Raw genomic sequence first — 10246 nt, 5'->3', positions numbered from 1 at the left:
CCCACTGCCAAACCGGTCATGCTGGAGGATGTTGCAGGCAGCAGAACGTTCTCCTTGGCGTCTCCAGACTCTGTCACGTCTGTCACATGTGCTCAGTGAGAACCTGCTTTCATCTGTGAAGAGCACAGGGTGCCAGTGGCGAATTTGCCAATCTTGGTGTTCTCTGGCAAATGCCAAACGTCCTGCACGGTGTTGGGCTGTAAGCACAACACCCACCTGTTGACGTCGGACCCTCATACCACCCTCATGGAGTCTGTTTCTGATCGTTTGAGTAGACACAGGCACATTTGTGGCTTGCTGGAGGTCATTTTGCAGGGCTCTGGCAGTGCTCCTCCTGTTCCTCCTTGCACAAAGGCGGAGGTAGCGGTCCTGCTGCTGGGTTGTTGGCCTCCTACGGCCTCCTCCACGTCTCCTGATGTACTGGCCTGTCTCCTGGTAGCGCCTCCATGCTCTGGACACTACGCTGACAGACACAGCAAACCTTCTTGCCACAGCTCGCATTGATGTGCCATCCTGGATGAGCTGCACTACCTGAGCCACTTGTGTGGGTTGTAGACTCCGTCTCATGCTACCACTAGAGTGAAAGCACCAACAGCTTTCAAAAGTGACCAAAACATCAGCCAGAAAGCATAGGAGCTGAGAAGTGGTCTCCACCTGCAGAACAACTCCTTTATTTGGGGTGTCTTGCTAATTGCCTATAATTTCCACCTGTTGTCTATTCCATTTGCACAACAGCATGTGAAATTGATTGTCAATCAGTGTTGCTTCCTAAGTGGACAGTTTGATTTCACAGAAGTGTGATTGACTTGGAGTTACATTGTGTTGTTTAAGTGTTCCCTTTATTTTTTTGAGCAGTGTATATTTTGACATATATAGATTAGGGGAGTTATATATATCAGCAATAGAGAAATGCAGTATATAAGTGCACATGTAATCCACACAGTAAGACTCATGACCTTAGGGAGGGCTGGATGCAGGGAGCTTCAGCGCTGTGTACAGAGAACAGCGCAGTCAGCAGGAGCAGGGAACAGCGATGTGTGCCTCCAAAATGGCCGCACCATGGGGGTAATTCCAAGTTGATCGCAGCAGGATTTTTGTTAGCTATTGGGCAAAACCATGTGCACTGCAGGGGAGGCAGATATAACATGTGCAGAGAGAGTTAGATTTGGGTGTGGTGAGTTCAATCTGCAATCTAAATTGCAGTGTAAAAATAAAGCAGTCAGTATTTACCCTGCACAGAAATAAAATTACCCACCCAAATATAACTCTTTCTGCACATGTTATATCTGCCTCCCCTGCAGTGCACTTGGTTTTGCCCAATTGCTATCAAAAATCCTGCTGCGATCAACTTGGAATTACCCCCCATGTGCAGGAGGCTGATGAGGAAGTGCTGAGGAGCCAGGGACTGAAGTCTGCACTGAACTAAGCTCCACCCCCCCCACTGTCCATTTGTGGCACCTTATTCAGGGAGTGATTCAGAGATGGACACAGTAGCACGGTAGCGTCTAGTTACCCTTCGTGAAAAGGACCTTTTGCATAAGCCCCTAGGTCCATGTCACCAACTATTTGGAATAGCAACCTGTGGTGGCGAGTGAAGCGGAGCAGAGCGAGAATTACATCCTAGTATACGCAAGTATACCTGGCCTATAAAGCCGATTCTGATTCTAAGGTGCAGTAAGGGCAGAAATTCTCTTCTGCCCTCTCGTGCTGTCACTTCCTGATGCTGATCACTAAGGGAACATAAACACAGTCACAGTGTACACAACGGCTGTGTTGAAAATAGAGTGATCTTGTACTGCGCCTGCGGGGGCAGCAGAAGATCACAGAAGCTTGCAAGAGGTGTCTACTTCCACACGACCCTTCCTGCAGCACTAGTACAGTATATTGTACACACAGCAGCTGTGTCCATCTCTGAATCAGGCCCTGCTGCTCTGCTGTGACGTGCCCCGTGCGGGCAATGGCCCAATAGGCAGCATTTGCCGTTACCCACTCACCGCACTCAGCCAATCACTTGCTTCCAGTAATAGTTATAACTGGCCAGATGGTAGCGTCTAGTTTCCCTTCGTGGAGAGGACCTTTCCCATAACCCCCTCCGTCCATGTCACAAACTATTTGGAATTATCTGTGGCGAGCGAAGCGGAGCAAGACACCGAGCCCGAAGCGTGGCGAGCGAAGCTAGTCCGCGAAGGTTCAATTCTGCATAGAAAAAAAATTACCCCAAACATTTAGATGCTGTAAGGGCGGAAGTTCTCTCCTGCCCTCTTGTTATGTCACTTCCAGGTCCTGAGCACGAAGCTAACATAGACACAACCCTGCCCAGATCTTGGTGTTTACAAAAGCTAGCTCACGTGGCACAATCACATGATAACCCACGTGATGCACTAGGAAGTGCGCAGTGGCTTTTAAGTTTCGTTTATAAAGTTTCCGCGTTCTTCCAGTAACAGTTTCAGACGCAGCGCTCACACTGTAAACCCTACACCGGAGATGGAGGCCAGCCTGACGTGCGCGGTGTGCCTGGGCGTCTTCCGTCAGCCGGTGACGCTGCCGCTCTGCTCACACAACTTCTGCAAGGGCTGCGTGCGGCAGTGTGCTACCCCGCAAAGCGGCTCCGTGTACGTACAGTCCTGCAGCGCACCCCCGAACTTCACCGCCGTCACCTGCCCGCTGTGCCGCAAGGTCAGCTCCCTTCCCGGGGGCCTCGCAGCGCTGCCCGTGAACACCACTCTCGCCGAGGTCGTCCGACTCATGTCGCTAAGCGATGAGGCCAAGAAGAAACAGACGGAGGCCGGCGCGGAGGAGGTGGACATGTTCTCCAGCGGGGTGCGGGCCGGCTACTGCCCGGAGCACCCGGAGATGAGGCTGGAGCTGTTCTGTAGGGGCTGCGCGGAGCCGTGCTGCGGCAAGTGTGTGTCCCTTAAACACAGGGGCTTCTTCCACAGCGTCAATCTGCTGGATGTGGTTCTGCAGGAGGAGAAGGTGAGATTCCCTCTCCCGGGTGGCTGTTCCTGAAACGGTCAGACTAACCGGTGTGTCCCCACAGCCCAATCTTTGCGTGTCTCTAGCAGTGACGTGCGGTGAGGTCAATGGATGGGGGAGGCACTGGCTTCTCCAGTACATCCCCAGGATCACAATGTGGTGTCCCCTGTAGTGCCAGTTACATGTAGTGCCTCCTGTCTCGTATGTGTGGAATGAGCTACCCCCCTGCCCACACCACTTCAAGTCACCCCTTTCCCCCCCATCACCTCTCACCTGAGTCCTGGCAGTGACGCCTGCGGGAGAGTGTAGCAGGCCTGGTGCTGATGCTGCTGTGTCTGCTGCCTGAGAGGAGGAGAGTGCTGGCCGCTGCTGGTCTGGGTTTCCTGCCGCCGGCTCTGTGCCTGCTGCCTCTCCCCGGTGTTGTCAGCTGCGCCTGCTGGGTAACAGAGATTACTGGGCGCGGGCGGCTACTGCAGGAGTTGGGGGGGGAAGCTGATAATTCTCGTTGGCAGCTCCGAGATCCTTGTCCTGCCTCTTATGGGTGATTGGACCAGTGGATCCAGCACCAGATTTGCTGTCCAATCACATGTGCCTCGCTGATGGGCATGCTTTGAGGTGGGCTGAAAGCCCGTCCCTGTCAACGAGGCACTTCTATAGTTGGCGCTTTTGACAATTGTTTCAATGGGCTTTTAAAGCCCTCTGCTTGCCCCCCTCCCCCTCCCCCCTCTCTATCCTGTTCTCATAGTCTACGGGAGGCACTGTTACAATGATTAGAATAATATAAAGAGGTTACTTATGACACAGAATATGTGTCATAAGTATCAACTTTGTATTATCTTAATCATTAATGACATGGGAGGCACTGCTGTAAAGGCCCTCATACATCTGTGGCATATGGTAGCACTTCCGTTATTCCGCTAACCAAGGGTCTGAAAACTGGGGATATTCAACAGGTTAAAAGATTTCCTTTTCCATCACTACCAACAAATAGTTAGGATTGGGAAACCTGTGATTTTTAACATGAAGAATTTCCCCTGTTCTCCGATTGCCAATCGGTAGTTCCGGTTGCATTGGGGTACCAGCGGCAAGATGTATGCGGGCCTTTCAGATGCGTTCACTCGCCAGGGATGTGCTGGCAATTTGTGTCCCTGACAAATAAAATATACTTGTTAACCTACAGTATTAACTGGCTATTTTTTTTTTCCAAAAATGTCTACAAAATTGTTTACTGTATTAACTTTATTATATTTACACACTAAAATATTTATATATGATATATCTAACTATATCCAATTATCTGCGGTCAATGACTGCAGATGATTGTATTGCCAGGGCAATCCAATTAGCTCTGATGCTAGCTCTTATTGGGGATTATGTATCGGATGTCTCAGGCCATTCTTAATCCGAATTGTGTCCCTGTTCCATGTGTCAACTTGGGTCCAATTTCCGCTGATTAAATATGGCCCCTAATTGGATACTGCAATAATGACCATTGGTCATTAATCGCGATAACTGATTGTTTTTATCGTCTGAAACATCATCGGGGCTATTTGGAACCCCCCAGTAATATTATAATATAATGTTGTTTTTTGTTTGCTTCTCTATTTTAACTGTAAAACTACTTCTAGCAGTACTTTACAGACCTGCAAGAGAAGCACTCAGCAGTGGGTGAGCGTTCCTGAGGATCGCCCTTCACTGCTGCAGTAATGCCTGGAATAGGTGGTACTTTGTGAGATGACACTTCACTTCCCAATCACTGTAGGCTTCAGTGATCAGGACACACTGGGGATGCAGAGCCTCGGCTGCTGTGTGTCTAGTGTAGACTCGGCTGCAGTTATGCAGGTCAGGGGGAGGTGACACTGGGTTGCTCGATCACTGATGGCCACAGTGATTGGGATAGAAGGATGTTGTTAGTCTTGATTGCTTTGCAGCCGTTGGCTGTGGGGTGCCGGACAGCTGCCTGATCGCAATGACCAGCAGTGATCTGGATACCACTCTTGGGTATGCTGACCGCATTATGACGCATGAGGCCGAAGGCAGAGTGAGTTGAACCAGACGATATTGATAAAATAAATAGTCCTATTTACTCTCTCTGAAGAGATGATCACGATCAGTCATCTTTGGTGAGAATTGCTGTCAGATCATTTAAATTATGAAGTAATTTTTTATAAAAATTCTGTCGGTGAGGCAGCGATGTGCTGCTATTCTGTGAGTAGTCTCTCTGGGTCAGATGTATTAACCTGGAGAAGGCATGAGGAAGTGATAAACCAGTGATATCTGCAAGGTGATAAAGGCACCAGCCAATCAGATCCTAAAGGGGGTACTCACGGAGCGATTGCTGCTTAAAATCTAAGCAATCTGACCAGATTGCTTAGATTTTAAGCAAGATCGCTCCGTGTGTAGCCCCCACAGCGATAGCGATGTGCAGCCCAGCGCATCGCTATCGCTGCTGCTAAATTGGCCTGCATGCAGGACAATCTAGTGGGTCGCTCACTTCACCCGCCGGGTGAAGTGAGCGCCCCCGCACGCTCAGCACACATTGCGCTGTGCTGAGCGGCGGGAGAGATGTGTGCTGAGCAGTTCGCTCAGCACACATCTCTCCCACATCGGCCGGTGAGTACTGGCCTTAACTGTTAATTTACATATTGGAGCTGATTGGCTGGTGTCTTTATCACCTTGCACATATCACGGGTTTATCACTTCCTTATGCCTTTTCCAGGTTAATACATCTGCCCCACTGTGTGTTATACTATTGCTTACAGTTGTGGTGTGATACTGCTGTGTGATGTAGTTTTGGTGACAGTTGGAAGATGTTCGGGTGTGCGGTCTTTGGGAAATAATGCATGTCATGTGACCTATGGGTCTATTCATGAAAAAGTGTGGAGACGTGAGTCAGTGGAGAATTTGCCCATGGCAACGAATCAGCATTGATGTAACATTTATAATTTGCATACTATACAGTTGTATGGAGCAGCTGATTGGTTGCCATGGGCAACTTCTCCACAGGCTTACTTCACTCTTTTCACTGCTTCATGAACAGACCCCCTAGTGTGTTCGATCATGGTTTATCTATTAATAACACACCATTATATATAATATCAGGCAATAATGGATGCACTTACTAGGTTTTTTTTCATATTACAGCCAGCCATTAATTAACAGATTTTTTTTGCTATGTGTCACCAAGCCTTTTTTTTTTTTCCCTACAGGCGATCCTTATTTATATATATATATTTATTTTGAAAACACACACCGGTTCAGTGAAACTTGTGTTTTTTTGCCGGCTGCAAAAACTGGTCTGCTTTCGGGGACTTTGTTTGACCTGCCGGAAGCAGGTCAAACCATATCACCAATAAGCAGCAGCGTCCGTCGGCTAATTGGCTAGCCTCTGGCGGGTTGTTGGATGCCGCCCATAGATAGAATTAAAAAAAATATATATATTTCTCTGACGTCCTAGTGGATGCTGGGGACTCCGTAAGGACCATGGGGAATAGCGGCTCTGCAGGAGACTGGGCACAACTAAGAAAGATTTAGGACTACCTGGTGTGCACTGGCTCCTCCCTCTATGCCCCTCCTCCAGACCCCAGTTAGAATTTTGTGCCCGGCCGACCTGGTTGCACACTAGGGGCTCTCCTGAGCTCTTAGAAAGTATATTTAGGTTTTTTATTTTCAGTGAGATCTGCTGGCAACAGACTCACTGCTACGAGGGACTGAGGGGAGAAGAAGCGAACCTACCTGCTTGCAGCTAGCTTGGGCTTCTTAGGCTACTGGACACCATTAGCTCCAGAGGGATCGAACACAGGCCCAGCCTCGGTCGTCCGGTCCCGGAGCCGCGCCGCCGTCCCCCTTGCAGAGCCAGAAGCAAGAAGAACGTCCAGAAAATCGGCGGCTGAAGACTCCGGTCTTCATTAAGGTAGCGCACAGCACTGCAGCTGTGCGCCATTGCTTCCCATGCACACCACACACTCCGGTCACTGATGGTTGCAGGGCGCTGGGGGGGGGGGGGGCGCCCTGGGCTGCAATAAGAGTACTTTATATTGGCAAATAAACACATAATATAGTCAGCAAGACTATATATGTGTAAAATCCCCTGCCAAAAATATCCTGAAAAAAGCGGGAGAAGTCCGCCGAGAAGGGGGCGGGGCTATCTCCCTCAGCACACTGGCGCCATTTCCTCTCACAGCTCCGCTGGAAGGACGCTCCCAAGGCTCTCCCCTGCAGTTTCCAGGCTCAATAGGGTAAAAAAGAGAGGGGGGGCACTAAATTTAGGCTTGTATTATAGCAGCTATAGGGGACAAATCACTGTGTGTAGTGTGTATCCCTGCATTATATAGCGCTCTGGTGTGTGCTGGCATACTCTCTCTCTCTGTCACCCCAAAGGACTTTGTGGGGTCCTGTCCTCAGTCAGAGCATTCCCTGTGTGTGCGGTGTGTCGGTACGGCTGTGTCGACATGTTTGATGAGGAGGCTTATGTGGAGGCGGAGCAGGTGCCGATAAATGTGATGTCACCCCCTGCGGGGTCGACACTTGAATGGATGGACATGTGGAAGGAATTAAGCGACAGTGTCAACTCCTTACATAAAAGGTTTGACGACATAACAGATGTGGGACAGCCGGCTTCTCTGCCCGTGCCTGCCCAGGCGTCTCAAAAGCCATCAGGGGCTCTAAAACGCCCTCTACCTCAGATGGCAGACACAGATGTCGACACGGATACTGACTCCAGTGTCGACGACGATGAGACTAGTGTACATTCCAATAGAGCCACTCGTTATATGATTACGGCAATGAAAAATGTGTTGCACATTTCTGATATTACCCCAGGTACCACAAAAAAGGGTATTATGTTTGGGGAGAAAAAGCTACCAGTGGTTTTTCCCCCATATGATGAATTAAATGAAGTGTGTGAAAAAGTGTGGGCTTCCACCGATAAGAAACTGGTAATTTCTAAAAAGTTACTAATGGCGTACCCTTTCCCGCCAGAGGACAGGTCACGTTGGGAGACATCCCCTAGGGTGGATAAAGCGCTCACACGTATGTCAAAAAAGGTGGCACTACCGTCTCTGGACACGGCCGCCCTAAAGGAGCCTGCGGATAGAAAGCAGGAGGCTATCCTGAAGTCTGTATATACACACTCAGGAATTATACTGAGACCGGCTATTGCTTCAGCATGGATGTTCAGTGCTGCAGCTGCGTGGTCAGATTCCCTGTCGGAAAACATTGATACCCTAGACAGGGACACTATATTGCTAACCGTAGAGCATATTAAAGACGCTGTCTTATACATGAGAGATGCACAGAGGGATATTTGCCGGCTGGCATCTAAAATAAACGCAATGTCCATTTCTGCCAGGAGAGGATTGTGGACTCGGCAGTGGACAGGAGATGCAGATTCTAAAAGGCACATGGAAGTTTTGCCTTACAAGGGTGAGGAGTTGTTTGGGGATGGTCTCTCGGACCTCGTTTCCACAGCGACAGCTGGGAAGTCAGCATTTTTACCCCATGTTCCCTCACAGCCAAAGAAAGCACCGTATTATCAGGTACAGTCCTTTCGGCCCCAGAAAGGCCAGCGGGTTAGAGGCGCGTCCTTTCTGCCCAGAGGCAGAGGTAGAGGGAAAAAGCTGCAACATACAGCCAGTTCCCAGGAACAAAAGTCCTCCCCCGCTTCCTCTAAGTCCACCGCATGACGCTGGGGCTCCACAGGCGGAGCCAGGTACGGGGGGGGGGGGGCCCGTCTCAAGAACTTCAGCGACCAGTGAGCTCGCTCACGGGTGGATCCCTGGATTCTCCAAGTAGTATCTCAGGGGTACAAGCTGGAATTCGAGACGTCTCCCCCTCGCCGTTTCCTCAAATCTGCCTTGCCGACAGCTCCCCCGGACAGGGAGGCAGTGCTGGAGGCTATTCACAAGCTGTATTCTCAGCAGGTGATAATCAAGGTACCCCTCCTTCAACAAGGACGGGGTTACTATTCCACAATGTTTGTGGTACCGAAACCGGACGGTTCGGTGAGACCCATTTTAAATTTAAAATCCTTGAACACTTTTATATAAGAAGGTTCAAGTTCAAGATGGAATCGCTCAGGGCGGTGTTTGCAAGCCTGGACGAGGGGGATTACATGGTATCGCTGGACATCAAGGATGCTTACCTGCATGTCCCCATTTACCCTTCTCACCGGGAGTACCTCAGATTTGTGGTACAGGACTGTCATTACCAATTCCAGACGTTGCCGTTTGGTCTGTCCACGGCACCGAGGGTATTTACCAAGGTAATGGCCGAAATGATGATACTCCTTCGGAAAAAGGGAGTTTTAATTATCCTGTACTTGGACGATCTCCTTATAAAGGCGAGGTCCAGGGAACAGTTGTTGATCGGAGTAGCACTAGCTCGGGAAGTGCTACAACAGCACGGCTGGATCCTGAATATTCCAAAGTCGCAGCTGGTTCCTACAACGCGTCTACTGTTCCTGGGGATGGTTCTGGACACAGAACAGAAAAAAGTGTTTCTCCCGGAGGAGAAGGCCAAGGAGTTGTCATCCCTAGTCAGAGACCTCCTAAAACCAAAACAGGTGTCGGTGCACCACTGCACGCGAGTCCTGGGAAAGATGGTGGCTTCTTACGAAGCAATTCCATTCGGAAGGTTCCATGCAAGGATCTTTCAGTGGGATCTGTTGGACAAGTGGTCCGGATCGCATCTTCAGATGCATTGGCTGATAACCCTGTCTCCAAGGGCCAGGGTGTCGCTGCTGTGGTGGCTGCAGAGTGCTCATCTTCTAGAGGGCCGCAGATTCGGCATACAGGACTGGATCCTGGTGACCACGGATGCCAGCCTTCGAGGTTGGGGGGCAGTCACACAGGGAAGAAACTTCCAGGGACAATGGTCGAGTCAGGAGACTTCCCTACACATAAATATTCTGGAACTAAGGGCCATTTACAATGCCCTAAGTCAGGCAAGACCCCTGCTTCAACACCAGCCGGTGCTGATCCAGTCAGACAACATCACGGCGGTCGCCCATGTAAACCGACAGGGCGGCACAAGAAGCAGGATGGCGATGGCAGAAGCCACAAGGATTCTCCGATAGGCGGAAAATCATGTGTTAGCACTGTCAGCAGTGTTCATTCCCGGAGTGGACAACTGGGAAGCAGACTTTCTCAGCAGACACGACCTCCACCCGGGAGAGTGGGGACTTCATCCAGAAGTCTTCCAAATGGTTGTACACCGGTGGGAAAGGCCACAGGTGGACATGATGGCGTCCCGCCTCAACAAAAAGCTAAAA

At 50.0% G+C, this 10246-nt stretch overlaps 1 protein-coding gene across 3 annotated transcripts in view; it reads left to right on the top strand.

Annotated features, from left to right (window-relative positions):
- Positions 1–2342: 2342 nt before the first annotated feature.
- Positions 2343–10246, top strand: part of LOC134919229 (E3 ubiquitin-protein ligase TRIM65-like) — a 130240-nt gene continuing 122336 nt past the window's right edge. The window contains exon 1 of one of the 3 annotated variants that reach the window (XM_063920422.1): positions 2343–2976. In XM_063920422.1, coding sequence (XP_063776492.1) covers positions 2485–2976 — 492 coding nt within the window. In that variant the 5' untranslated portion in view covers positions 2343–2484. The remainder of the gene's footprint in view (positions 2977–10246) is intronic. The other 2 variants (XM_063920421.1, XM_063920420.1) reach the window with 2 other exon arrangements.

Source organism: Pseudophryne corroboree, chromosome 1 (genome assembly GCF_028390025.1).
Source record: "Pseudophryne corroboree isolate aPseCor3 chromosome 1, aPseCor3.hap2, whole genome shotgun sequence".
Taxonomy (NCBI): Eukaryota; Metazoa; Chordata; class Amphibia; order Anura; family Myobatrachidae; genus Pseudophryne; species Pseudophryne corroboree.
The sequence above is the reverse complement of the archived record's forward strand: the minus strand, read 5'-3'. Positions and strand labels throughout refer to the sequence as shown.